Here is a 27990-nt window from a genome sequence, read left to right as displayed (position 1 = left end):
ATGACACGAGCAGTGTTTCCCAGCAGTATTAACAAAGAAGAATGAAGAAGCAGTCTGTAATCTTGTTAGGTTGTCTTATTGGAGACTTCTCTGAGTCATATAAAAAAGTTGGTTAAATTTCAATTTTTCCCCTGGGTTTGCGAGATTCATGAATACAAGTTACTGGTGGCTTGATGCTTGAATTTCCTTAATATTTTCAGAAGAAAAATTCCTGAAGTTCACACCTTCTCAAAGTAATATATATTCTGTTGTTTAGAAAACAAAAAATTCCAACTGTCTAGAAGTATCCCAAGTTTAAGGAGAGGTTTCCTCACAAATGTATCAGTGGGCTATGTATACACTGAAGCTGTGCTCTGCTGGGTGTGTCTTGTCCAGTGTGATTGTTAGGTTGGTCTCTAGTTAATTGTGGGCATTGAGGAATTCAGTGAAGAGTTTCTCAAGTTTGCTGTAATCCTTGCTACTTCAGAATGAGGGTCTCTCAGTTCTCTTAATCTAGACCCTGAGGATAAGTTTGTCCAGGAGATATTGAGGGCTTCAGAAGCCTGACTTATTTTTCTCAAATTTTTAGAAGGTAGATTAGTGTTAAGTCAGTTTAGAGGGCAGTGAGTGAATAGTTTTTTGCTTGAGAAGATTGCTAGGGGAATCAAATGAGACTTAAAGATAAAACAAAGAGTTTGAGGAAGGAGGTGATAGAGAAGACTGTCCCCAGTTGACTGGATTAGGCTCCTACTAGCAGGGCACCTACTCTGTCATGCCAGGCCTTGCTTTTTACCGGTGAAGATTGCCCAGAGTTTACCAAAAGTGCTAGCCTTGTTTCCCTGATTCATTGCTTTGGATCATGCTCTGTGGATTGTACACTCTCTTGCTAACACTTTGAGCTTGGTCCTAGGGTATGTGGTCACGGAAGGGGAATACAGATGGTGGGCATGTAGTTTGGTGCCTGAGGCATCTGACTGGGGGCATGTGGTCCCTTTCTGTTGAGACTGGTTGATCCTACACTAGCTCTCTACCACTTGGTAGCCACAAAGCGCTGGGCACCTCCCAGCCTGTCCTTGGCTCAGTTTACACATTTATGATATGAGGATGATAATTTCTGCTTTACAGAGTTGTGAAGGTTTACGGACTTAATGTATGATAATCACTTAGAACAGTATGAGGCATGTGGTAATCTACTCATAACTGTTATCAATAATGACTATTGTGAGGTGCTTTGGAAATGATATATGTGAAGTGAATATTTGTGGAAAGTTAATTGTATGTTGTGGATAAAAGGGGAAAAGTGGTGCCAGGAAGAAAGTTGATGTGGTTACCACCAAATCTTACCTTTACTCAAAGCATATACACAAAGGAAGCTTCATCTAACTTAATTCAATTATTAATTGCAAATGACTTCTTTGTGTAGAAGACAGTGTCCTGAAGTTACAGGTACATGGAGCCAGTGTGGGCCTGGGGAGAGATTAATGCATAGCTGGGTGTATACCTTAAGGGCAACTATGAATACAAAATTGAGTAAAATTAAGTTTTCCTTTTTCTTTTCATCTTAGAATAACTTTAATTTTCTCAAGTCCTACTTATGCTGAATATTTTGTTACATTTTTTCCCCCATGATGAATCAATCCTACTTTCAAAGAGTTTACTAATGTATACTTAAAAATGATTTAAAATACATTTTGGAATGAGTTACATGTGAATGAGCTTTACAGTTTTGAACGATGACCTGTGGTTTTTAAGAGTGTGGATATGAAGATTTTTTAAAAAACAAATGTGTTCTATTATTTTGACTGGACTGTGGCCTGAATGAGTTTAGTGTATTTTCCTCCCTTTAATTATTAAGTGTGTGGAAGAATTTCAATGAATTATCTTTAAAAATTCATTTTTATGTGGAATCTTTGATTGAAATATATGTTAGTAGTTTAAAGGTTAAGGGTCCACTAACTGGAGGAATTTTCCTGAACCTTAAGAATTATGTTGGAAGTCATGCATATACGGCCTCCTGCCGTTGCTGTCACCTTGGATAATTGTGATTCGTCATCTTTGAACAGGGTGGTCTTCAAATAAAGAGTTTAACTGAAGACATATTCTAATAGTTTGAATCAATGAAAGGATATATAAAAATTGGATTCTTATGTTTTCTGTACTTAGAAAAATAAGAGTAACAATATTAAGTCCTTTCAGTCAACTGAAAAGTTCCAGAATCTCACTTATACTGTTATGTTTAATTTGAGAGTAACCACTTATCCTTAGTTCTGGTCAATCTATTTAGCAGAGCTGAGTTTTGTCCTAATTATCAAATAAATATGGGCAACCATCATACCTTTGTCTTTTGACTTTGGGATATACTTTTTGACTTCAAGAAAACCATACTTTTTAAACTTGCTTGTTACATTATCACTTAGGTAGGTGGCTACACTGGGTTTGAGTTCCTTGAGGACTTTGCTAACTGTGGATTGAAATGGTTTAATGGGTTTAATGGTCCTTATTGGCCAGAAGGGATGTCTGGCCTTGTATTTTGAAAAATATGAAAATTTTCACTTACCTAAATAGTGAAAAGTACATTGACCTCAACTTGATGCCAGAAGAGAAAGAGACAATGTGAAATAAAATTTATAATAAAAAAAGTTGGGTTTTGGTGGCCTCTATAATTTATACAGTCCACCTCAACGAATCATTTTTGAGCTTTTCTTAGAATCTTATTCCCTTGGGTGGTTTCATTTTTCTCACCCACCAAGACAGACAACTGCAAAGCGCCAGAGGGCTGGGAGGGTGAGTGTGGAAGTTCCTGCCTATGAAGCTGACTAGCTTCTCCCGGGTTTTGGGAGGGAAGGTGGCCACTCGTATGAGAGGTGTTCGGTAGTGTGAGGGTGAAAATGAGATGTGGATGCCAGTGTGCATTTTGCTTGTCTTCACAATGTGGTGAAGAAAATGAAAAGGTCAGTTTTATAGATCATATTTTAATAATTTATTGTTAAAGTGATTTGGTCCCATTGTTTCATTATTGTTTTTTAAAGATTCTTTTTGTAACTGATGGGAAAGTGACTCCTATCCATTGGGTAGTACACTTCTGATTTCCCTCCCAGCAGAGAAGATAAATTTGTGCAGCAACTTGATCTTCATGTCTGGGCTGTGCATTTGGAAGACAGTTGCTTTCATGCCTGCTTTTGAAATAGTTTTGGTTTGGATAACGACAGTGGATTTTAAATTTTAGACCATAGTTGGTACATAATTTGTACATTTCACATGTACAGCTTCTGATATGAATTTTTTTCTGTGAGAAAACTGGATTTAGATCTGGGTAAGTCATAATACCTCTGCTTAAGTAAAGAGTGTTTCATAGATTCTGATAGAAAATGAGCTCATAAAATGCTTACTGAAGCACTCTTTGCACATCAAAAAATTTATTTTGAAAGTATTAAGATGAGGATTAAAAAGTTCTGATAAGGAATAATAGGTGAAATATGACTGGCAAACTGATGCGAGGTTACTTGTAGTCTTGTGAGGAAACTAATGGATGGTTGGCTGGGTGTATCCTTTGAGAGATTTTGGTTAATATGTTTTGAAAGCTGATTATATTGGTAAGCAGAATACTATGCATTAACAATAGTGATAAGTATAGCCTTTGAATTTCATATGGTGAAAGGTAAATTGTACAGGCCTCCTTGTTAAAAATGTTTTGCTGAACTTAGATTATTCTAAGTGGACCTTGCCATCTTTTGTTGAGTTGATTCATTCTTTATATCTTCCTATGGTCAGAGGAGATGGTACTTCATGGTGGAAGCTTGTTGATTGTCCAGATGCTTTAGCATTTAAAGAGCAGATTATATTGTGCACAGTGTCTGCTAAAAATGGACCATTGTCTTTGGATCTCTATATAATCCAATGTGGTGCTTGCTTGTAAACCTTGGTAAATCCTTTATAGAAGTAACTTCTTATCCAGACGGCTGAAAGTTTGGGGTGCGAGGGAGAAAAAGGAGATATTTGCGTTATTGTACATTTATATGATTATATATAATGCTTTTATGCATTTATCTGACCTCTACATCCTGAGCTGTAGAGCCAGCTCTGCATGCATGTCTAAAAAGCAAGGATCTCCAGAATGTCCTCCCTGTGGTTGGTGGACCACAGCCCAGGGCTCTGCGCAGCTATAGGATTAGGCCATACATCCTTCCTTTGGCTTTATTCTTCTAGCTGGAATTGTGTGTGTGCTTCGAAGGGAGAGAGAGCCCCGAAGGCCTGTGAGTCCTTGGGCTGCTTCGTGGTCAGGAAGACGGTGTGGCTTGCTGCTGGCGCATGGGCATATCTTGGATGAGAGGGAATACTGGGAAGGTCTGATATAACTGCCTTTCTCTCGCCAAGCCTGTAACAAATTTGCTTTTAGGGTTTCTTTATGATTAGAAGCTTAACCACACCTGCTCCCTATCCCACTTTGGTGTTTAGTCTTTGTTGCAAAAACGTAGGGGCAGCTGCATTACTGTCATTAATGTTTATTTGTGAGTTCAACAATTATTTAAAATAAGTGAGCATCTCTGTTCTGCACATTTTTTGTTTTTAAGAAACGATCTTTTCATAAGCAGAAGGGAGCTGAGGATTTCAGTAGCTCCTTGCTTCCCGCTCCCCCTCACGCCCCTATGGGGCTGAACACGCTGGAGAGATAGCTCCGTGCATCTAGCTCACAGATACAACAAATGCCCTCAACTGTGTGACTGAGGAGTCCAATTTTAGACCCACAACTCCCTAAAGTCTCATTTTTCTCTTCCATTGGCCATATATTTTATTGTCTGTAATGGGGAGTGGGGGAGATCCTGTTTTTATGTATGTGAAGCAAGGAGTTTTACCTTTTCTGCTTTGTAGTACTTCAAATGTTTTCATTGCATGAAATTTGGATTTTGACTTCAGATGCTGTTTGTACCTTTATTTTTTTCAACTTGGTTATCATTGATTATTTCAGTCAAAGACTCTACTTTGCTGTCTGTTTAGCAGTATTTCCAGGGGTGCTTCAGTATTTCTGTGTATTCCATCTGCTTATAGAGTCTTTATGTTTCTCTGCATTTTTTGTTTTATTTTTTGAGGTGTACACACACAGTTACACTTCATGGAGTTGCATCCAGCCAAGTGTCCATGTTCTTCTTGTGAAGAGGCAGAGAAAATCACCTCTCCCAAGAATTTCCACCTTCTGACCAAGGCAAATGTGTCCTGAAGAGCTGTACACAGATGGGAGGCAGCTTGTTTGCTTGTTCTGCTGCTAGAGCATTGAGTTAATTAGAAGACAGGCTGTGGGTGGCCAAGTGCAGACAAAGAAGCACCAGACACAGCCCAGTTAGCCTGGGACAGTAAAAGTAAGTTACACTCTTTCTAAAACACTGTTTTTGAGTATTGATGCTGATTCTTGCCTTTAGTAATAAGGGGCAACTTGTAACTTACTGTTTGTGTTCACACATTAGGTGCATCTGTTCTTTTTCTAAGACCCTAGACATTAAGTGTGCTCTTTAGCACAAAGTATCTGCTTAATTAACGAAAAGCAGTGATTTTTTTTTTATTCTTTTAATTTTTTCAGAATAAAAAGAAAACTGAATCAATGATTACATTCCAGGTTAATTTTTATACAGCATCAAAACTGTGTATTAGTTTTTGGCTGAGTCAAAGCTTTTAAGTACAGTGCTTGTTGTGTTATAGAGCTTTTTACTGATGGGAACATGGAAACAGTTTCACCTTTTTCTCGCCATTTCTTGATGAGCTGTGTGCACCTTATCACATGAATTCATCTTGGCTGAATGTGGTAGAAAATACAGTCCAAGACCGGACTTAGCAGTGTCTAAGGAGCTAGTGGACTTCCCTGGTGGCTCAGACGGTAAGGCGTCTGTCTGCAATGCGGGAGACCCGGCTTTGAGCCCTGGGTTGGGAAGATCCCCTGGAGAAGGAAATGGCAACCCACTCCAGTGCTATTGCCTGGAAAATCCCATGGACAGAGGAGCCTGGTAGGCTACAGTCTATGGGGTCGCAAAGAATCAGACACGACTGAGCGACTTCACTGTCAAGGAGCTTGTAGCTTTATATATAAGTCCTTGTTTTCCTCTGGGAGTTATCACTGTCTAAGAATATACTACATTTTAGAATTCAGTTTTGAACTACTAAAAGCTACATTTGGTAATATGATGGAATTGGTGATAATTTGTGTTCTGATTATGGGCAGCAATTTAGACTTTTGGGTTGAGTATAAAATATCTTCCTTTAAATTACTAGAGATATTAGATTCATTGGCCCTTGCATTTATAGTACTGCAATTATTGAATCATTTTGTATGTGTGTGTGATGTGCGTGTGTGGTATGTGTGTGTGTTTGGATCTGTATCATTTGGGGACATCAATTTTATTATTTAACACCTATTGTTTTTTGCTTTTGGTAATGAAGGGCTAGGCTTAAGAAGGTTTTTCTGTGTTCAGCAAAGTCACAGGCTGATAATCATGAAGGTCAGTCTGAAAGACTGCCTTTGATTTTAAGTTTTTAATCTCTCTCTCAAAGATGGGACTTTATTCAGAATTTGGAAAGGCATGAGAAAGAAATTTGTTATATAATTTTTAGGAGTCTCATCAAGATCATATCCTAAACCCTGCTACAAAGCAGAACAAAGCATTACTTCTGTTTTTTCCTCCCATTCATTCTCGGTGTATACCTGCCATCTAATTTTTATGTGTATAGCAGACTTTAACTGTTAGAATAATGAAGGATTGCACCTCACGGTAGTGGAGCAAATAGCTTAAAATTGAGTCCTAGGCATCCCAGTTGAGAGCAGTGCTTTGGCCCTTCCGCCTGCCAGGGAGTTTTTACTGGCAGTCGTTCCCGCTCAGGGCCCAGCATCCTGCATGGTAATCACGTTTCCTGACAGTTTATGACACGCATATAGCACTGGGTATCAGCACTGCTGCACTTACTAGGCTTCTCAGAAAATTCCAAGTGGGGAACTTATTTTGTTTTCCTCTTTTGGAAGTGTGTGCAGATGTTAGCATTTTCTAGTGGGCTGGACATCTTTTAAATTAAAAGCATAGTTATCAGTTCATACTTACAAGTTAGTGGCACTTCCTCGCCCCTCCAGTCTGCCATGTCCTCACTTCACATTTGACAGAAGGATGGTTTACATTATTATAATTTTGTGGTCTGTTAGGTTCTTTTTGAGTGATATTTTTACATTATCATCAATATGGTTAAAAGGTATTGTTGTTTAGGTTATAGGGAAGTATAAGGAGATGCCAAAGTTGGCTTTACCAGAGAAACAGCTCCATTTGTCTTTTCTATTGTAGCTCATGTGGAAAGGACAATTTCAGGTACCGGGTGTGCTAACCTCTTCCTGGATATCGTAAAGACTCCAACTAAAACAAAGTTTAAAACTATTTCAGATGTGCAGGTCTGTTGAAGCCAATATTTTATTTCAGAGATTTGTGTTATGTTTGACAAGTAACTCTTTGTACCAGAATTCGGTGGCTTGCAATTAAAACACCCATGAAAATAAACTGCTGTGATGTCATTTTTCTGCTTAATTATGCTATCCGTTTATTTGCAAATTAGGCAGATTAATAATGGAAAGAAGGTGAATACAGATGGGCAGTGCTTTTTAATTAAGATACTTTTAATAATAAATTAGAGAAAAAATCTGGTTCTATTTTTGACAGAATATTGTGTGCCAGGTCAACAAATGCTCAAATGAACAAAAGATGTATTTGATGCATTTATTCTGACTTTCCTAGAAGAGCTTCCATGCTCAAGAAGATCATTTAAAAGTCTTAGTTCCTAATACATAGGCTGTTGTGAGTGAGTGTTTTAAAAAAATATAAAGTATGTGTTTCTTTGTGTGTAATTGAACAGTTAAAAAAATGAACTGTCAGAGATACTCAAACTGGATATTCAGCATAGTATATTTGACTCAACTGTTCACAGAGTGTGATGCAAACAAATGTTCTCTTAACTTACATCCAGGATGGCTAAAATATTACTTTAACACATGTGAGAAGTGGAGCACTGTAACTCTTTGGCTAGATACAGTTCTGGGCTGTCTCAGTTGAGTAATTTCCTCAGGCATTCCAACTTTGATCAACCACAGCACGGACTTTTAGCATGTCTGTAAAACAGCCAGTGCATCTGTAAATATGTCCTGAGGTAGAGAGAAAAGAGGGAATGCCAAAAAGGAAAGAATACTTTCTGTTGTAAAGGACCAGTTACAGAATGAAAATGGAAAGTTTTTTTGTTTCCCTAGGAACTCTTTTTAGATAATTGAGCCTCTGATGTCTAAGTATGCCCTGTGGTTCTGTATTAATGAATGAAAGATACTTCGTTTGGGCCTAGTAAAAATGTTTTCCCGACTAACTCTGCTGAAACGTAATGGTTAGAGTTCATTAATTCTTAAACTTTCCAGTCTTTATTAATGTATTTAGTATTAATTGGCCAAAAACTTAAATATAAACAATAGCACGTATCTCAGTAAATCATGTCTTAATTGTTTATGGCTGGTATTTGGATGAAAATATTCTTATATGACCCTGTTTTAGAGAGTAACTCTCAGAACAGGCACACCATTACTGGAATAATCTCTTTGTTTTCAACACATGAAGCAAAATAGGTTTTTCTGGGTTTTATTTTCAGTGACCTGAAAATGAATTTGCAAATGTGTCTGTTGATTTCTTTCTTTTTTTTTTTGTCTGTTGATTTCTATGGGGCTTCCCTGGTGGCTCAGATGGTAAAGAATCTGCCTGCAATGCAGGATACCTGGGTTCGATTCCTGTGTTGGGAAGATCCCGTGGAAAAGGGAATGGCAACTTGCTCCAGTATTCTTACTTGGGGGATTCCATGAACCGAGGAGCCTGGTGGGCTACAGTTCATGGAGTCACATAGAGTCGAACATGACTGAATGACTGATACTTTCAGTTGGAGTTTTTTTGGTTTGTTTTGGTCCAAATTGCTAATTCCAAAGAGAATACCATGTTTTCTTTCATCATGTTGGCAATGACAATTCACCATTGTGTAAAGTTGTAGATGAAGTTGTCTATACTAATGGTGATCAAGATAGTCTTGAGAAAAATATTATGATATCTCATCATTCTTGTAGATTCTGAGTAGAAAGCTTATGTCTCATTTTGGAGATGCAAAAAAGCATTACAGATTCTAATTATCACAATCAGAAGATATGTGGCATTTCTGACTTCTAACCTAGCTCTTAGTAAAGTGCTTTGATGCAGGGTAGTTAGTCTGCAGCACAGATTAAATAGCCTACTTCTGTATTTCACGGATTCAATGGACATGAGTTTGAGCACAAACTAGGAGGTGGTGAAGGACAGGGAAGCCTGGTGTGCTGCAGTCCATGGGGTCGCAAAGAGTTGGATGTGACTGAGCGACAGAACAACTACTGTGTTTATCATTTGTAAGTAGCAAGAAGTACACATATTCAGTATTTTCAATATCCAATGAAATCATGATTTGTTGCTGGGACTGGCATTTGTGTCAAAGAGCTGCTTTGCCTGAAATCTCTATTGTGGGGAAAACTGAAGACTTTGAATTTGCATCTGGAGAAGTATGAAGCTTTATTAACCTTTACAAAGTTAGGGTCCAGAAGAGACGGTTTACAGATGTATGTTGATTGGCTCATAGACTAGTTCTTAAAAACTGGAATTTGTTGGAAACATTTAAAATCAGGAGACTCATAAAAATCTGGATTTCTGATTTCTTTTGAAAGAAAAATGAGATCTGGTCACATGTATTCTTTCAGGGTTGCAGTCTGCCAAAGCAGAGTGACAGCTGCCCCTTTTTCAGGATAGGAAGCTGTGTAACTAGACTATATTTCAGCTCAAGGTACAGCTGAAAATAAGGCCTGGACAGATACGCCAACTTTTGTCTTGTTGGAAGACCTGAGGGAATGAACTGATGATTTAATTGGCCTAAGTTTTTTGCTCCAGGTTGCAAATTGTTACCACAGGGATTTCTACCAACAATAAGAGTGGTGTGAGTTTTGATTTGAGTTTTTAAAATTGGAATTGGACTAAGGTATTAACTTATTACTTTGAAAATGAACTTCAAGCTAAAGACTTTTCAAAAAATTTCCCATAGAAGCAGTTTGAACCAGAACCAAAGTATTAATACATCACTCCAAAGAGTTTGAGCGAGAGCTGACCTGGCTGAATCCTTCATTTATTTCTAGTCCCTGAAGTAAAATATTATTTTCAGTGTTTGTAGTGAAGAACGTACCAGAAGTGACCATAAGTGCAAGCATATTGCACCCATTTCTGAACCTAAAGGATAGTTAGCTTCCAATCTTGATTCCACTACTTCTGGATGGAAAGAACACTAAGATAAATCACTGGTTTGTGCATAATATTTGTGGTTGCATCTGTGGTGAGTACCCAGAAGCCTTTGTACATCCTTTTTATCAGGGACTCTGTCACATTTTATTAATCTTTTCCTGATTCATTTCATTTCTCTCCAGGTGTGGTTGAATCCCGCTTCCCAGAGTGGCTACCTCTTGTAGCTTCTCATGATTCAGTTTTACTTTCTTTCTCTCCACGTTCTCTGTTCTGTTGCTCATAGATACCTTTACAAACCTCTTCAACGTGGGGTTCGAGGAGAAAGTGAAGATAAGCGGTTCATCCAGGTTAGAGTTTCTCAAGGTGAGGGCCATGCTCTGATTGGATCGGATTCACTTGAGGGAGCTTGTTAAAAAAAAAAAGAACAGTTTCTCCCTTCACCTTACATGACCTAAGTTAGAATCTTTGGGGACAGGACTCTGGAAATGTTCATTTCTCTGAATTAAACAAAAAAATTAATCTTGGAATAATTGAAGGTTCACATGCAGCTGTAAGAAACAACATGGAGACAGCCCTTGGAGCCCCACCCACAGTGATGACTGCTTCTAGAAAAGCTGCTCTTAATCTTTTATTTTAAGACATTGCAGTGTAGTATACGTATAGAAAAGCATACATATTTATGGTACAGAAGCAGCTCCTTGAATTTTCAGAGGGAACCAGCACCCAGATCAAGAAACATTTGCAGCCCTTCAGAAAGCCCCTTCTGCCCTTTCCAGTCAGTTCAGTTCAGTCGCTCAGTCGTGTCCGACTCTTTGAGACCCCATGAATCGCAGCACGCCAGGCTTTCCTGTCCATCACCAACTCCCGGAGTCTACCCAAACCCATGTCCATTGAGTCGGTGATGCCATCCAGGCATCTCATCCTCTGTCGTCCCCTTCTCCACCTGCCCCCAATCCCTCCTAGCATCAGGGTCTTTTCAAATGAGTCAGCTCTTCGCATGAGGCAGCCAAAGTACTGGAGTTTCAGCTTCAGCATCAGTCTTTCCAGTGAACACCCAGGACTGATCTCCTTTAGGTTGGACTGGTTGGATCTCCTTGCAGTCCAAGGGACTCTCAAGAGTCTTCTCCAACAACACAGTTCAAAAGCATCAATTCTTCGGTGCTCAGCTTTCTTCACAGTCCAACTCACATCCATACATGACCACTGGAAAAACCATAGCCTTGACTAGATGGACCTTTGTTGGCAAAGTAATGTCTCTGCTTTTTACTATGCTATCTAGGTTGGTCATAACTTTCCTTCCAAGGAGTAAGCGTCTCTTAATTTCATGTCTGCAGTCACCATCTGCAGTGATTTTGGAGCTCCCCCAAAATAAAGTCTGCCATTCTTTCCACTGTTTCCTCATCTATTTGCCATGAAGTGATGGGACCAGATGCCATGATCTTTGTTTTCTGAATGTTGAGCTTTAAGCCAACTTTTTCACTCTCCACTTTAATTGTCATCAAGAGGCTCTTTAGTTCTTCACTTTCTGCCATAAAGGTGGTGTCATCTGCATATCTGAGGTTATTGATATTTCTTCCGGCAATCTTGATTCCAGCTTGTACTTCTTCCAGCCCCGCGTTTCTCATGATGTACTCTGCATAGAAGTTAAATAAACAGGGTGACAATATACAGCCTTGACGGACTCCTTTCCCTATTTGGAACCAGTCTGTTGTTCCATGTCCAGTTCTAACTGTTGCTTCTTGACCTGCATACAGATTTCTCAGGAGGCAGGTCAGGTGGTCTGGTATTCCCATCTCTTGAAGAGTTTTCCACAGTTTATTGTGATCCACACACTCAAAGGCTTTGGTATAGTCAATAAAGCAGAAATAGATGTTTTTCTGGAACTCTCTTGCTTTTTCGATGATCCAGCGGATGTTGGCAATTTGATCTCTGGTTCCTCTGCCTTTTCTAAAACAATCTTGAACATCTGGAAATTCATGATTCATGTACAGTTTAAGCCTGGCTTGAAGAATTTTGAGCATTACTTTACTAGCGTGTGAGATGAGTGCAATTGTGTGGTAGTTGGAGCATTCTTTGGCATTGCCTTTCTTTTGGACTGGAATGAAAACTGATCTTTTTCTGTCCTGTGGCCACTGCTGAGTTTTCCAAATTTGCCTGGATATTGAGTGCAGCACTTTCACAGCATCATCTTTCAGGATTTGAAATAGCTCAACTGGAATTCCTGGGAGAAGGAAATGGCAACCCACTCCAGTATTCTTGCCTGGAGAATCCCGGGGACAGAGGAGCCTGGTGGGCTGCTCTCTATGGGGTTGCACAGAGTTGGACATGACTTTGCAGCAACTGGAATTCCATCACCTCCAGTAGCTTTGTTCATAGTGATGCTTCCTAAGGTGCACTTGACTTCACATTCCAGGATGTCTGGCTCTAAGTGAGTGATCACACCATCATGATTATCTGGGTTGTGAAGATCTTTTTTGTACAGTTCTTCTGTGTATTCTTGCCACCTCTTCTTCTTCTGCTTCTGTTAGGTCCATACCATTTCTGTCCTTTATTGAGCCCATCTTTGCATGATTTCCTTTGGTATCTCTGATTTTCTTGAAGATTTCTCTAGTCTTTGCCTTTGTATTGTTTTCCTCTATTTCTTTGCATTGGTCACTGAGGGAGGCTTTCTTATCTCTCCTTGCTATTCTTTGGAACTCTGCATTCAGATGTTTATATCTTTGTTTTTCTCCTATGTGCTTCATTTCTCTTCTTTTCACAGATATTTGTAAGGCCTCCTCAGACAGCCCTTTTGCTTTTTTGCATTTCTTTTTCTTCGGGATGATCTTGATCCCTGTGTCCTGTTACAGGGTCATGAACCTCCGTCCATAGTTCATCAGGCACTCTGTCTATCAGATCTAATCCCTTCAATCTATTTCTCATTTCCACTTTATAATCTTAAGGGATTTGGTTTAGGTCATATCAGAATGGTCTGGTGGATTTCCCTACTTTCTTCAGTTTAAATCTGAATTTGGCAATAAGGAGTTCGTGATCTGAGCCACAGTCAGGTCCTGGTCTTGTTTTTGCTGACTGTATAGAGCTTCTCCATCTTTGGCTGCAAAGAATATAATCAGTGTGATTTTGGTATTGACCATCTGGTGATGTCCATGTGTAGGGTCTTCTCTTGTGTTGTTGGAAGAGGGTGTTTGCTATGACCAGTGCATTCTCTTGAAAAACCTCTATTAGCTTTCGCCCTGCTTCATTCTGTACTCCAAGGCTAAATTTGCCTGTTACTCCAGGTGTTTCTTGACTTCCTGCTTTTGCATTCCAATCTCCTATAATGAAAAGGACATCTTGTTTGGGTGTTAGTTCTAGAAGGTCTTGTGGGTCTTCATAGAACCATTCAGCTTTGGCTTCCTCAGCATTACCAGTTGGGGCATATACTTGGATTACCATGATATTGAATGGTTCGCCGTGGAAACAAACAGAGATCATTCTGTCATTTTTGAGATTGCATCCAAGTACTGCATTTCAGACTCTTTTGTTGACCATGATGGCTACTCCATTTCTTTCAAGGGATTCTTGCCCACAGTAGTAAATAAAATGGTCATCTGCATTAAATTCACCCATTCCAGTCCATTTTAGTTTGCTGATTCCTAAAATGTCAATATTCACTCTTGTCAACTCCTGTTTGACCACTTCTACTTTGCCTTGGTTCATGGACCTAACATTCCAGGTTCCTATGCAATATTGCTCTATATAGCATTGGACCTTGCTTCCATCACCAGTCATATCTGCAATGGAGGGTGTTTTTGCTTTGGCTCCATCTCTTCATTCTTTCTGGAGTTATTTCTCCACTGATCTCCAGTAGCATATTGGGCACCTAGTGACCTGGGGAGTTTATCTTTCAGTGTCCTCTCTTTTTGCCTTTTCATGTTGTTCATGGGGTTCTCAAGGCAAGAATACTGAAGTGGTTTGCCATTCCCTCTCCAGTGGACCACATTTTGTCAGAACTCTCCACCATGACCCGTCCATCTTGGGTGGCCCTACATGGCATGGCTCACAGTTTCATTGAGTTAAAGAAGGCTGTGGTCCATGTGATTAGATTGGTTAGTTTTTTGTGATTGTGGTTTTCTGTCTGCTGTCTCATGGAAAACTCTGGGGTAAAACCTTTTCTGAAATGGAATCATGCAGTATGTATCCTTTTGTGTCTGCTTTTTTTGTTTAATTGAGGTGAAATTCATAGAACACAAAATTAGTCATTTTAAAGTAAATAATTCAGTGGCATTAAAACATTCATAATATTGTGCTACCACCACGTCTGTCTTGTTTTGAAATAGTTTTCTCTCCCCAAAGGGAATCTTGTACCGGTTAAACAGTTACTCTGTATTCCCTCCTCCCCATCCTCTGGCAACCACCAGTCTTCATTAACTCTCTGGATTTACCTGTTGTGGATATTTCATGTAAATGGAATCATACAATATGGGTCTTTATGCATCTTCTTTCACTTAGCGTGTTTTCAAGGTTCTTCCACATTATGGCCTGGATCATATCAGTGTGTCATTCATCTTTGTGCAGTATTATTCAACACTATTCATGTGTATACCACGATTTGTTTATCCATTCATCCACTGATGGACATTTGATTGGTTTCCGCTCTTTTGCTGTAAAAGGTGTTGGCTATGAATAGTGAACAGTGTTACTGTGAGCATTCCCATACAAGTGTATATTTGTCAAGTTATCGAGTCGTACGGCAATTCTGTATTTAGCTTTTTGTGAAATCACCAAACTGTTTCCATGACAGCGGAACCATTTTACACTGACCACAGCGATGTACCGTAGTTTTTGTTTTTGTGATTATAACAAACCTCATGGGTACAAAGTGGTACCTCATTGTGATTATTATTTTTTTCTCTATGAATAATGATGTTGACTATCTTTTTCTGTGCTTGCCGATCACTTGTATATCTTCGTATACATGTCTATTGAAGTCTATTTAAGTCCTTTGCACATTTTATAATTTGGTTGTTTTTTGGTTAATATTGTTGACAATTATAGGAGTTTTTCATATATTATTGATGCTGTACTGCTATTGCCTATTTGTCAGTCTGAAATTACATCAAAATGAACACTTGAAAAATAAACTGTAATTACTCCACCAACTACTTCCTATCTCCTGTCCTGTTTTGTTTTTCTTCATGTTTACTGCTCATATGCCATCTAATTTATTTAGTTTCTTATAGTCTGTCTCAGCTAGAATGAGCTTCCATCTGGGCAAGGAAATTTTTCTCTTACGCTCACTGCCATATCACCGTGGGTTAGGTCAAGGATTAATAAACCATGACCTGAAAGCCAAATCTGGACTGTTGCCTGTTTTTGAATGGTCTGAAAACTGAGAATGTTGTTTTTTTTTTTAAATGGTTGAAATGAAGTCAGAAGAAGAATAATATTTCCTGACACCAGAAAATTACATGAAATTCAAATTTCAGTGTTTATAATGAAGTTTTACTGGAACACAGCCAAGTTCATTCGTTTGTGTATTTTCTCTGGCTGCTTTTCATGCTCTAGAGGCAGAGTTGAGTGGTCGTAGAGTTGTCTGTGTGGCCTGCAAAGCCTGAACTATATAACAGAGCTGACTCTTTACAGCAAGATTTGCCTGGCACATAAAGGAACAATAAATATTTGTTGGATGAATGAATGAATCTTAGCCTGTACTACCACAGAGGAATCCAAATTGGAAATCTTTCAACAAATCAGTCTTGAAAATTTGAGCTTAATTGGCTGCTTAATAAAAATATCCCCAAATAATTTTTTTGTAATACATTTTTCATTGGCTTCCATTCATTCTGTAAATAATGAGAATTGATGATGAAATACCAAGGAATTTGTAATTTTTAGGATAGTGTCAGGTAGGGTAGGCTTATTGTACAAATTTTACAAGTGTTAGTTTGAAAACCACTATAACAACACAGTATACATCCTGTTTTTACTATTCTGTTTTTAAAAGTTTCAAGAAATAGTTTGTTTAAGAAGCTGTTTCATCTTTTTTCTGTTTCTCGTCAGCGTTAGACTAATAATGCTGCTACCTGCTTACTAATGAAGGTTGTCATAAAAATGATTTTGATGTCTTAGCATAACTTAATTTTGAATAAGACAGTGTATTATCACATAGTTTCATTCTGCTGTTGAATTTGCCCTTGGATTACAGGGTATGAATACTAACATATTAGTAATTTCCTGTAAATGTCTAAGTTCTCCTTAAAGGAAGATTGGAAATTGGACAAACATAAATCATTTTATATAAAAATTATTTTATAATGTTCCAGTCTAGTTTTTGTACAGCATTTGAAAACTAAATTGTTTGCATCTGTGAGAACTGTTAATAGAGGTCTTATAATAGATCCCCAGAGGTTGAGTGTACCCCATAGTCCTGCAAACAGTTCTTATTTTATGCTTTCAGCAAAGGACATTAAATGGGTAATACAGGTTGTGGTTTATAGTGAAAGAGTAATGCTTTGCAGATCTTTGCCTTGGCTTGGTGTTTCCAAATTTCATTACTCAGACAGGGTTTCCATGTCATGGTGGGGTGTAGCTCCTGACTTGCCTCTTGGCCTTCTCATCCTCTCTCTGCTGGGTTAAGCAGTCAAAGGGATCTTGCTTTTTATAGCTTTGTCTCCTTTGAAAGTTAGAAGTAAGTTTGAAAAATATTTTGCTTTTAAATGTTATCTTTTAGGAGATGAAATTCTATTTCCTAAAGTTATTTCACTTCTCTTGTTTGAACTGTGAAAAGGATGGATTCTTAACACTCTATGACATTTTTTTCTGGCATTTCTCTATAGAGTAACCTGCAAAAATGAGTATCAGCTTCCTTAGGGATTATAGTTCACAGTGATGAGTTATTCTATTTATTTATGTTTGTAATTAACTCCTATTCATTCTGCAAATATTTATTGAGTACCTACTGTGTGCCAAGTATTACTTTTGACATTGGGATAAAATACCTAAAAAGACAAACTATTGTATTTATGGGGCTTCCATTCTATGGGGAGAATTAGACAATTATGTATAATGTCAACAAGTAAAAAGTACCATAAAGAAAAATCAGAGAAAAAATTGTTAGGTCAGGTCAGGGAAATGCTAAGTCAGATTTGCAGGGACTTACCTGCCCAGATTTGCATGGGCTTCCCTGGTGGCTCAGACAGTAAAGCATCTGCCTGCAATGTGGGAGACCTGGGTTCAATCCCTGGGTCGGAAAGATTCCCTAGAGAAGGAAATAGCAACCCACTCCAGTACACTCGCCTGGAAAATTCCATGGACTGAGGAGCCTGATAGGCTACAGTCCATGGGGTTGCAAAGAGTTGGACACGACTGAGCGACTTCACTTGCCCAGAAGATGTCATGTAAACAAAATAGGGGAGAAAGCCATGTAGAGAGTTTGGGGAATGGAGTCTTGGGTTTGAAGGGAAAGTACCCCACCCCATTTTATTCTTCTTTCTGGTACTTATCACGTGGGGTATCAGCTATTTATACATGCGTACAAATGGTACACACATATGTTTCTATACACACACGTATGCAGTCTTTATTTGTTGATTCTTCCCTTGCTATCAGTTCAGTTCAGTTCAGTTGCTCAGTCGTGTCCGACTCTTTGCGATGCCATGAATCACAGCACGCCAGGCCTCCCTGTCCATCACCAATTCCCGGAGTTTACCCAAACTCATGTCCATCGAGTCAGTGATGCCATCCAGCCATCTCATCCTCTGTCATCCCCTTCTCCTCCTGCCCCCAGTCCCTCCCAGCATCAGGGTTTTTTCCTCACTAAGCTCAGCATTTCAAAATGGAAAAGCCTGCAGGTGTGAGTGCTCCTCCTGTGCTCCGGGAGGTGCAAGGAGGTCTTGCGGTTGTGTGGTGCACAGGGAGAGAAGAGGGGCAGAGCCTGGGTCATGCAGGCCCTGGTAAGTCTTGGAAAGTGAGACTTCAGATTTTATTCTCAAGTGTGACAGGACATTGTAGGTTTTTCAATAGGGGAATAACAGGATTTTAAAAAAGGTTCTCTAGTTACTCACTGGATATGATTGCTAGTTGTATAAAGTGATTCAGCTCAGAAAATCAACAACAAATGACCATGTAGAAAGCCTATGTACATTATAAGGGGAAGGTTAGTATATGTGGTGATCAGTTTATACTGAATGATAGGTACACGTTTTTGTCAATTTCATTGTAATTTGCATACAACAAAACTCACCAATTTTTTAAGTGTACAGTTTGATGAGTTTTGACAGAAGTAGCTACCAATGTAACTACCAATGCAGTCTTGACATAAAACATCTTCATTGCCTGCAAAGTTTTCTCATAACGTCTATCTGCAGTGGATTCCCCTCCTCTCAGTGGCCCCTGACAATTACTGTCTCTCCTTTTAATCCCAGTTTGGCCTTTGCTAGGATTTGGTATACATAGAATCATACATTAGGTGGCCTTTGTGAGTGGCTTCTTTCGCTTAGTATAATGCTTTTGCGATTCCTCCATATTGTTGGCTGTATTAGAAATTTGTTCCTTTTGTTGCTGAACAGAATTTCATTGTATTGGTATATCACAATTTGTTTATCCCTTTCCCAGTTGATGAGCATTTGTATTGTCCTGTGTTTGGCTGTTCTGATTAAAGCTGATATGAACATTTTCATTTAAGTCTTTATGTGGACATATGCTTTCATTTTTCTTGGATAAATAGTTACGAGTAGAATTGCTGGATCTGTGGTAAATGTATGCTTAACTTTAAAGAAACTGCCAAACTCTTTGCTATTTTTATTCTCACTAGCAGTGTATGAGGGTTACAGTTGCTCTACATTCTTGCCAAAACTCACTATTGTTGGCCTTTTAAATGTAACCATTTTAGTGGTATTTTGTGGTTTTAGTTTGCATTCCTTAATGACTAATGCTCTTATGCATCTTTTAATGTATTATTTGCAATCTGTACATGAAACTGTTTGCCCATTAAAAATTTTGGATTGTTTTACTGTGTTGTATGATTTTTTTATGTACTGGATACAAGTCCGTTACCTTTATGTTTTATAAAATTTTTCTCCCAGACTGTGGCTTGATATTTTTAAAATAAATCTTTAATTTTAGAACAGTTTTAGATTTACAGAAAACCTGAGAAAATAGTTCAGAAAATTTCAGTATACCCAATACCTGATTAGCGTCTACATTAGTATGATACATTTTTAACAATTAATGAACCTATATTGACACGTTATGTTTAACTAAAGTCCATACTTTATTCAGATTTCCTTTATACCTAATGTGAAAATCTTTCTTTGCATCAGAGTTTTTACCTTTGATTATTATATTTTTCATCTCTAGATGTTTATTTTTTTATGGCTTCCTTTTTTCCCCTTCTTCTTGAATATATATCTGCTTGAATATACAGTTTAACATTGTTAGTTAACATTAGAATTGTTTGCTAATTCTATCAACTGTCATCTCTAGGTCTGTTTTTATTGTTTTGATAACTTCTTCTGGTTATGAGCCATAGTTTTATGCTTATTTGCATGCTGGTCATCTTTGTTTTTTTTTAAACATGGTGAGTTTTACATCTTTGGAAGTTGGATATTGTAGTATTTCTTCAAATATTGTAGGACTTTGTTCTGGGACACTGGTGTTAGTTTAGATTGTTTTGATCCTTCTGTGGCATCGTTAAAACCTTGCTAGTGCACTTCTAGAGTTGCCTCCTTTCTAGGGCTGATTTGGCCCAACTCTTGCCGTTACCTTCTGAGACTTTTCCTGGTGTCCTCACTCGGGCTGGTGGGAGCTGACTTACTCTCCCCTCTGTGAGTGCCGGGAACTGTGTGGCTTCCTCTTTTCTGAGGTTCTTGCGTTGGCCTTGGCAGCCCTCTCGGGCTCTGTAGGCTAGTGCGCCTGGACGGTCAGGGCCCTCTGGGCGTCTGGCGTTCTCTCTGGGTCTCTCTCCTTTTTGCATCCGGCACTGCACAGTCAGACTTTACTGGCCTCCATGAACCTCTAACTTTGTCTCCTCAACTTTGGAAGAATTTTGGTTCTTTTTTGGGTTCCTCTTCTTTCTTCTGTGGCCTGAAGAGTATCTCTAGGGATTAATTGGAGGCACCTGATTTGTGTCTTTTTCTCAGGATTATAGTCCTTTGCCAGCTATTGAATGGAGTCTGTGTATTTCATATGTTTTGTCTGATTTTCCTAGTTAGGAGGACACATATGATCCCTATTATGGCTTCAGGGTCAGAAGCAGAGGTTTAGTAGACACACTTTTGACATTATAAATGTATTTTGAAGTAGGAGAAATATTTTTGAAAAAAATTGCTTATATTGTTTTTTCTTATGTATTTTTAAGATATCAAATTTAAGCCATCAGGCAAGAGTCATTTTTAGAATAATTTGGTTTTGTTCACTTCGGGATTTCTAACTTTGTATCCTTGCTCAGTCTCTCAGTCATGTCCAACTCTTTATAATCCCATGGACTGTAGCCCACCAGGCTCCTCTGTCCATGAAATTTTCCAGGCAAGAATTCTGCAGTGGGTTCCCATTTCCTCCTCCAGCAGATCTTCCCAACCCTGGGGTTGAATCCTCTCCTCCTGTGTCTCCTGCGTTATATTTGTATTTATATTTTTATACTATATTCAGTATTATATTCAAATTAAGTTTGTAGTGTGCACGCGCATCTGTGCTGTTATGTCCTACTCTTTGTGACTCCCTAGGAGCTGTGGTCCCCCAGGCTCCTTTGTCCATGGGATTCTCTGGGCAAGAATACTGGAGTTGGGGGATCTTCCCAACCCAGGGATCGAAGCCACGTCTCCTGCATTGGTAGGCGGATTCTTTACCACTGAGCCACCTGGAAAACCCTAATTTTATAGAGCTTATTCATTTTAAAGATTGTTGCGATTGTGTATGTACTGTTATATGTTATATGTATATTTTGGGAATTACTGAAGCATCCATAAATTTAAATTTAAAGTTTTCTCACATTTCAATTCCTTTCTCACATATTTTGAAAGATATATGTAATTGGCAAGGAGGTTATGTAGAGTTAAAAAAAAAACCTTGAAATACGGTGGTATTCCTGGAGAAGGAATGCAACCATGGGGTCACAAACAGTCAGACATGACTGAGCAACTAACACACACACACACACACACACACACACACACTGTGGTAATTTACTTGTGTTACTTGTAGAGTTTCTCTGTTCAGTGTCATAGAGGTTTCTGACTTAGGTTTTTATATTTTTTAATATATGGGTTCAGGTTTTTGAGCACAAGCCACCTGTTCTCCTTGCTTGACCCTGCATTAAACCCTTTCTCTGCTCAAAAAAAAAAAAGAAAAGAGAAAAAGGAAATAATCTAGGGTAAAAACTCAGTCTTTATCTGTTCTAAACCATAGTCTGTCCTAAATTGGATTTCTTTCCCAAGATTAAGTTGTGAAATGATTTAGGTACACTATTTACTTGGAAGGCCTTATTCAAACTCGTTACACCTAATTACCCACTTTCTTCCCTTCATCTTAGAAAGTGCTTTTTCTTAATAATGGTTTTATTTGTCTCCCAAGTTTGGAAGTTATGGTCCTTTCCATCTCTTTCTTCTTGCTTTTCCCTGTTGGAATCATTTCAGACCTATGTTGTCAAAAGGCCTTCCGTTTGGTCTCTCTCATTTCAGTTTCCTCCTCTTCCTTTTCAAATAATATGTGAATATCAGTTTATGTTTCCTTGATCAATATACTTGACCTTTGTTTCTACAGAAAGCTTGAAGAGCCTCTCGTCATTTTCCCAGTCAAGTCCAGATTCTGATGAGTGACATGGAGCGGTCTGTCTCTTTGGCTCCAGCCAACTGTTTTCCCTAAATGTGTCTTCTGTGACTCTGACACTTTATGGCTGCCTACATGTTGCTTCCAGCATATCCACCAAGTGGAATTTTCTGACCAGTCTTTGCTTTTGTGTTATACCTTCTTCAGGAAGACTGCTGTTAACTTCTTCATCTCATACTGGCCCGTTTCCTTTTGAGTTCTCAAAATACTTACTGTCTGTATCACTCATTTTCTATTTAATTTTACAATCCCTTTGTGGTTTTTTCCCCTGTCAGCTTATTTGTAAAATCCTATGGACAGTTAGGTTTTCTATTTGCATTAGGACAAAAGCCCTGGTCTCAAATCCCTGACCCCTTTACTCAAGTTATAGGTGTTAACACACATGATGGAGATCTTTGTGTTGTGGTCAGTTTTCCTTGGGTCTGGCAGAAATTCAAGAAACTGGGGACATTTGTAGTTGATTTTGTACATTTGGTGATCTTTAGGTGGATTAAGAATTTCCCTGATTTCCTGGATAGTATTTGTGTTAGCTTAGAACAGAGTTAATTTTCTGGACTGACTGAGATTTCTGACTCAGATATTCTCTTGCATTGGATGTCCAGTTGATCCATCACCATTTTTGGAGAAAATTTGTTTAGTCACTAAGTCATGTTCAACACTTTGTTACCCCATAGACTGTAGCACACCAGGTTCCCTTGTCCTTCACTATCTCCCAGAGTTTGCTCAAATTCATGTCCGTTGAATCAATCACGTCCATCTCATCCTCTGCTGCCCCCTTCTCCTGTTGCCTTCAATCTTTCCCAGCATCAGGGTCTTTTCCAATGAGTCGCCCTCTCTGCATCAGGTGGCCAAAGTATTGGAGCTTCAACTTCAGCATCAGTCCTTCCAGTGAATATTCGGGGTTGATTTCCAGGTTTGATCTCCCTCTGTCCAGAGGACTGTCAAGAATCTTCTCTAGCACCATAGTTTGAAAGCATCAGTTGTTTGCTGCTCAGAATTCTTTATGGTCCAATCTCAAATCCATACATGACTACTAGAAAAACTCTAGCTTTGACTATACAGACCTTTGTCATGACAAACTACTCCAGTATTCTTTCCATGAGAACCCTGATGGGTTGACATTTCTGGACATTTCTAGTGCATTGATCTATATATCTGTCCTTAGCTGTATGTCCATGTCACACTGTCTTGATTACTGTAATTTGTAGTAAGTTATAAAACCTAGAAGTGTGAGCCCTCCAATTTTGTTTTTTTATTTGAAAGATTGTTTTGACTATTCTTTTGTTGTTGTTGTTTGTTTTGTTTTAATTTAAAAAAGCAGCCCCAGTTTTTCCTTAAACCCCATTCGTAGTTTTTCAGGGACAGAAACTCAACATCATCTGCTGACTTCTGACTTTGCACTAGGACATTTCTTAGGAGTTGTCCTGCCAGTCAGCAAGGACCAGACTGTCCACATGTGGTCTAGCTCAAAGGCATCTGGGCCCACCCTGGCAAAGGGGCTTGTGTGATATAGCATGAAGCATTGGATAGATAGCCTAGGACTTCTAGGCCTTGCAAAGTTTAATTGGTACCCACCAGGCCTGGGCCATTTCAGGGACCCTAACGAAGCAAACATTCATCTTCCCTGATGTTCTCTGCTACCCACTAGCCCGTCCACACTGCTCTTAGCTTCTATTTCCATGAATCCATAAACATCAGAAGGCACAATGGCCTGGGCTAAAGCGTAACTCGTGGTTTGGCAGCCTTTGAAAGCTCACCTTTAATCAATATTGAGAAAAGAGAAACAGGGGCTAGGGGCGTGGGGATCCCCAGAGACAATGAGATGACACCCCCCTTCCCCCCCGCCCCTGTCCAACTCCTAGTATCTGTCTCAGTCGGGGTCCTCATGTGAGAGGATGTTAAGGAAGCTGAAAGTTTAAAACTGCCATCTACCCAGCCCCTTTCTAGCATGTGAGAAAAGCTTCCTGGAACTTTACACAACACTAATGTCTTGACTGTTCTTAATTCCTTGTAGTTCTATATGAATTGTAAAATTAGTTTATCAAATTCTGCAAAAAAAACAGCAGTGAGGATTTGATATGGGATTGTATTGAATCCCATATCAAATATTCCCCAATCCCATACTCCCCAATCCCATACTCTCCAAGTTGGGGAGTATTGCCATCTTAAAGATACTAAGTTTTCTGTTCTATGTACATGGGTCCTTCTTTTGATTCAGGCCTTTAATTTTTTAAAACCATGTTTTATGTACATGTACAAATCTTACACTTCTTTTGTTAAATTTATTCCTAAGTATTTTATTCTTTTTGATGTGATTGTAAGTTGAATTGTGTTCTTAATTTCACTTTCAGATTTTTCATTGCTGATGTACTGAAATACAGTTGGTTTTTGCATATTGAGCTTATATCCCCATTGAACTTTTTTTTATTAGTTCTAATAGTTTTTTAATGGAGATTTTAGGATTTTTTTTGTATATAAGTTCATGTCATCTTCCAAAAGAGGTAATTTTACTTCTTCCTTTCTAATCTGGATGCTTTTTGTTTCTTTTTCTTGCCTAATTATTCTGTCCAGAATATACACTATAATTTTGAATACAAGTGGTGAGACAAGCATTGCAGTGTTGTTCCTGATGCTAGGGGAAAGGGTCTTTCACCATTAATTATGATGTTAGCTCTGGACTTACTTTTATAGATGCCCTTATCATGTTAAGTATAGTCCCTTCTATTTCTAGTTTGTTGAGTGTTTTTCTTATGAAAGCATATTGAATTTTGTCAAATACTTTTTCTTGGTCTATTAATATGATCTTTTTTTTTTTTGGTTTTGGTTTTGTTCTGTATTAACATGATATATTACAGTGAGTTTATTAAACCAGACTTGTTTTCCTGGAATCCCTCTTGTTCATGGTATATAACGCTTCCATATTTTGCTGCATTTTGTTTCCTTGAGGATTTTGGTGTCACTATTCATGAGTATATTGATCTGTAGTTTTTGCTCCTTGTCTTTGTCTTGTTTTGGAGTCAGTGTTGTACTGATCTCATACAATGAGTTGGGAAGTGTTCTTTACCTTCCTAGTGTTTAGAAGAGTTTTTTAAGCATTGGCAACTTTTCTTTAAGACTAATGGTAAATTAAAAAAAAGACTAATGGTATTTTAATTTTTGTTTTTATCTTTTAGGATTCTCCTTTTACAAATGCAGGAATGGGGTCCAATCTAAATCTCTTGGGTGAAATTGAATGTGACGCCAGTATAATGGATGGAAAATCCTTGAATTTTGGAGCTGTTGGGGCACTGAGTGGTATGTAAACATTAAAGCACATTATCTCTACTCTTAAAAAAAACTGAATATTACCATTTCATTCCTCCTAAAGAACAGCCCAGTTGTTTTCATCATTCTTGCTTGTATTAATGTTGAAAACAAACATTTTTTCTTTTATTGAATTTAAAACATAATATCTTACCTATAGATAGTTTTAAAGAAAACAGTGAAACAGCATATGTCCAAGTCTTTGCTTAGAGTGTGGTCATTCTCCTTCATCCCCGCAAGAGATTACAGACATTTAAAATTGGAAGTGGCATATTCCATTAATTTTGCAATTATTTGAATATACTAATAATATATTTTTATTGTTAAAAAATTCAAATGATATAAATAAAATTTACCTTTGATCTTCCAAATCTTTCCTTCCAAAACTCTCCCTGGAGGGTTTAACCAGTAAAATAAAATTCATTTATCTGTATTTATATGTAATAGAAATACAGTTTTGCACATATTTTAAAAAAATAAATGTATTTTGAAACTTTAATGGTAAATTAAAAATAATGATATCAGTTATTATGAAACTTTCTCGTTTTCTTTAAATAGGATGTCTTAGAGATTTTTTAAACATCACTACATATAAAATATATGTAACGTATGGTAGTTCACTTATTGAAGTGAAATATACATGAAGGGCACAGATAAATATAAAGCTTCATGAATTCCTACATGTATATAGCCTTGTAAACCAACACCCAAAATTGAGACGTAAAAGATTTCCGTGTCAAAATAGAAAACCTTTCCAAACTCCCAGACAAGTTCTTTATGCCTCTCCTTAGTTTATATCGCTGGTATTCCCATCCCCCTGCTCCTCCTCCTCCCCAGATTCTGACTTTAGGCACTATAGATTAATTTGCCCTTGGCTCAAATTCATATGAATGGAATCATATCCCTCTGTGTCTGGTTTCTTTTGCTTACTGTTACACCTGTGAGAATGACGTATGATTTGTGTCACAATAGTTTTTAAAATTTTGTGGTAGCAGCATTTTGTTGCGTGAGTATATAATAACTTATTTGCTCTCCTCAGTGGATATTTGAATAATTTCTAGTTTTTGACTCTTATGAATAATAATAAAAAAACCGCAGTGCATATTTTTGTACAAGTTTTTTGGTAGACATATGCACTTCCTTCCTTTGAGTATAAACCTAGGATTTAGAATGGTAAGTTTAGATACATATGTGTTTGGCTGCAGTTGAAACTGCCCAGTTTTCGAAAGTAGTTGTTACTTTTATACTCCCACGATTTATGAGCATTTCAGTTACTTGACATCTTTGGCAATGTTTGGTATTGTCACTCTTTTTAAAATGTAGCCATTTGATATGTGTGTAGTGGTATTACTGTTTTAATATGAGTTTCCCTGATGACTAATGAGATTGAGAACATTTTCATATGTCATGGCCATTGAGATATCCTTGTGTACTGTGTTTTTGTTTTTTGTGTACTTTTTATTGGATTTTTAAAATTGATTTGTTGGAGTAATTTTTATATATTTGATATAAATCCTTTGTCAGATACATGTATTGCGAATATCTACTCCCAGCCTGGTTCATCTTTTCAGTCTTCTAATGAGGTTTAAGTTATCAAGTGTTTATGTTATAGCTAATTTTTTTTTTTTTGTATTTTAAGAAATCTTTGTCTACCCAAAATTTTGAGGATAGCTTCCTCTTGAAGATAAAAGTTCTATTGTTTTTAACCCTTCATAGTTATGGCACCCAACTCCAGTACTCTTGCCTGGAAAATCCCATGGATGGAGGGGCCTTGTAGGCTGCAGTCCATGGGGTCGCCAAGAGTCGGACACGACTGAGCGACCTCACTTTCACTCTTCACTTTCATGCTTTGGAGAAGGAAATGGCAACCCACTCCAGTGTTCTTGCCTGGAGAATCCCAGGGACGGGGGAGCCTGGTGGGCTGCCGTCTATGGGGTCACACAGAGTCGGACACGACTGAAGCGACTTAGCAGCAGCAGCAGCAGTCAGCTTTCTTATGAAGTTCGGATTTATTTTAGAGTAGGTGAAGTCGGAACCAACATTAATTTTTTTCCCTCTTATGAATATCCAGATGGCTTATTGCCATTGTCAGTAGAAAGGATAATCCTTTCCTCCGAAGAGTGTTGGCAGATCAGATGAGCTGTATGTGTAGCGGTTTGTCTCTATCCCTTCTATTCCATCGTTCTGTCTGTTGTGCTATTGCCGGTGCCATACCGTCTTCATTACTATCGCTTGACATTGTGTCTTGATAGTCTGGTTGTATAAGATTTCCAGCTTCCTTTTTTCCCCTTTATAGTTGTATTGGCTATTTTTCAATTTATGGCATTTTCATAAAATTGTTAGGATCAACTTGTCAGTGTTCATAATAAACCCCTGCTGAGACTGTGATTGGTATTGCATTGAATATATATATAGAACCATATGTGGACAACTGACATCTTAATAATATTGCATCTTTCTGTTGTGAACATAGAATGTGTACATCTATGTAAGTAATGTTTACTTTTCTCAGCAATATCTATGGTTTTTAATATAGATATCTTATACATCTGCTATTAGATTTATTCCAGATATTTTTTTATGGCTGTTATAAGTATATATT

At 38.1% G+C, this 27990-nt stretch overlaps 1 protein-coding gene across 11 annotated transcripts in view; it reads left to right on the top strand.

The window, feature by feature from the left end:
* The window catches only part of TASP1 (taspase 1), a 317444-nt gene that overhangs the window by 17841 nt on the left and 271613 nt on the right, over nucleotides 1–27990 (top strand). For 10 of the 11 annotated variants that reach the window (XM_025000695.2, XM_025000693.2, XM_025000694.2 and 7 more), the window contains 1 exon segment: nucleotides 25259–25379. In XM_025000695.2, the coding sequence (XP_024856463.1) occupies nucleotides 25259–25379 (121 nt within the window). 11 annotated transcript variants of the gene reach the window in all.

This window comes from Bos taurus, chromosome 13, assembly GCF_002263795.3.
Source record: "Bos taurus isolate L1 Dominette 01449 registration number 42190680 breed Hereford chromosome 13, ARS-UCD2.0, whole genome shotgun sequence".
Taxonomy (NCBI): Eukaryota; Metazoa; Chordata; class Mammalia; order Artiodactyla; family Bovidae; genus Bos; species Bos taurus.
Note: the sequence above shows the minus strand (reverse complement) of the source record. Positions and strands in the feature narration are given on the sequence as shown.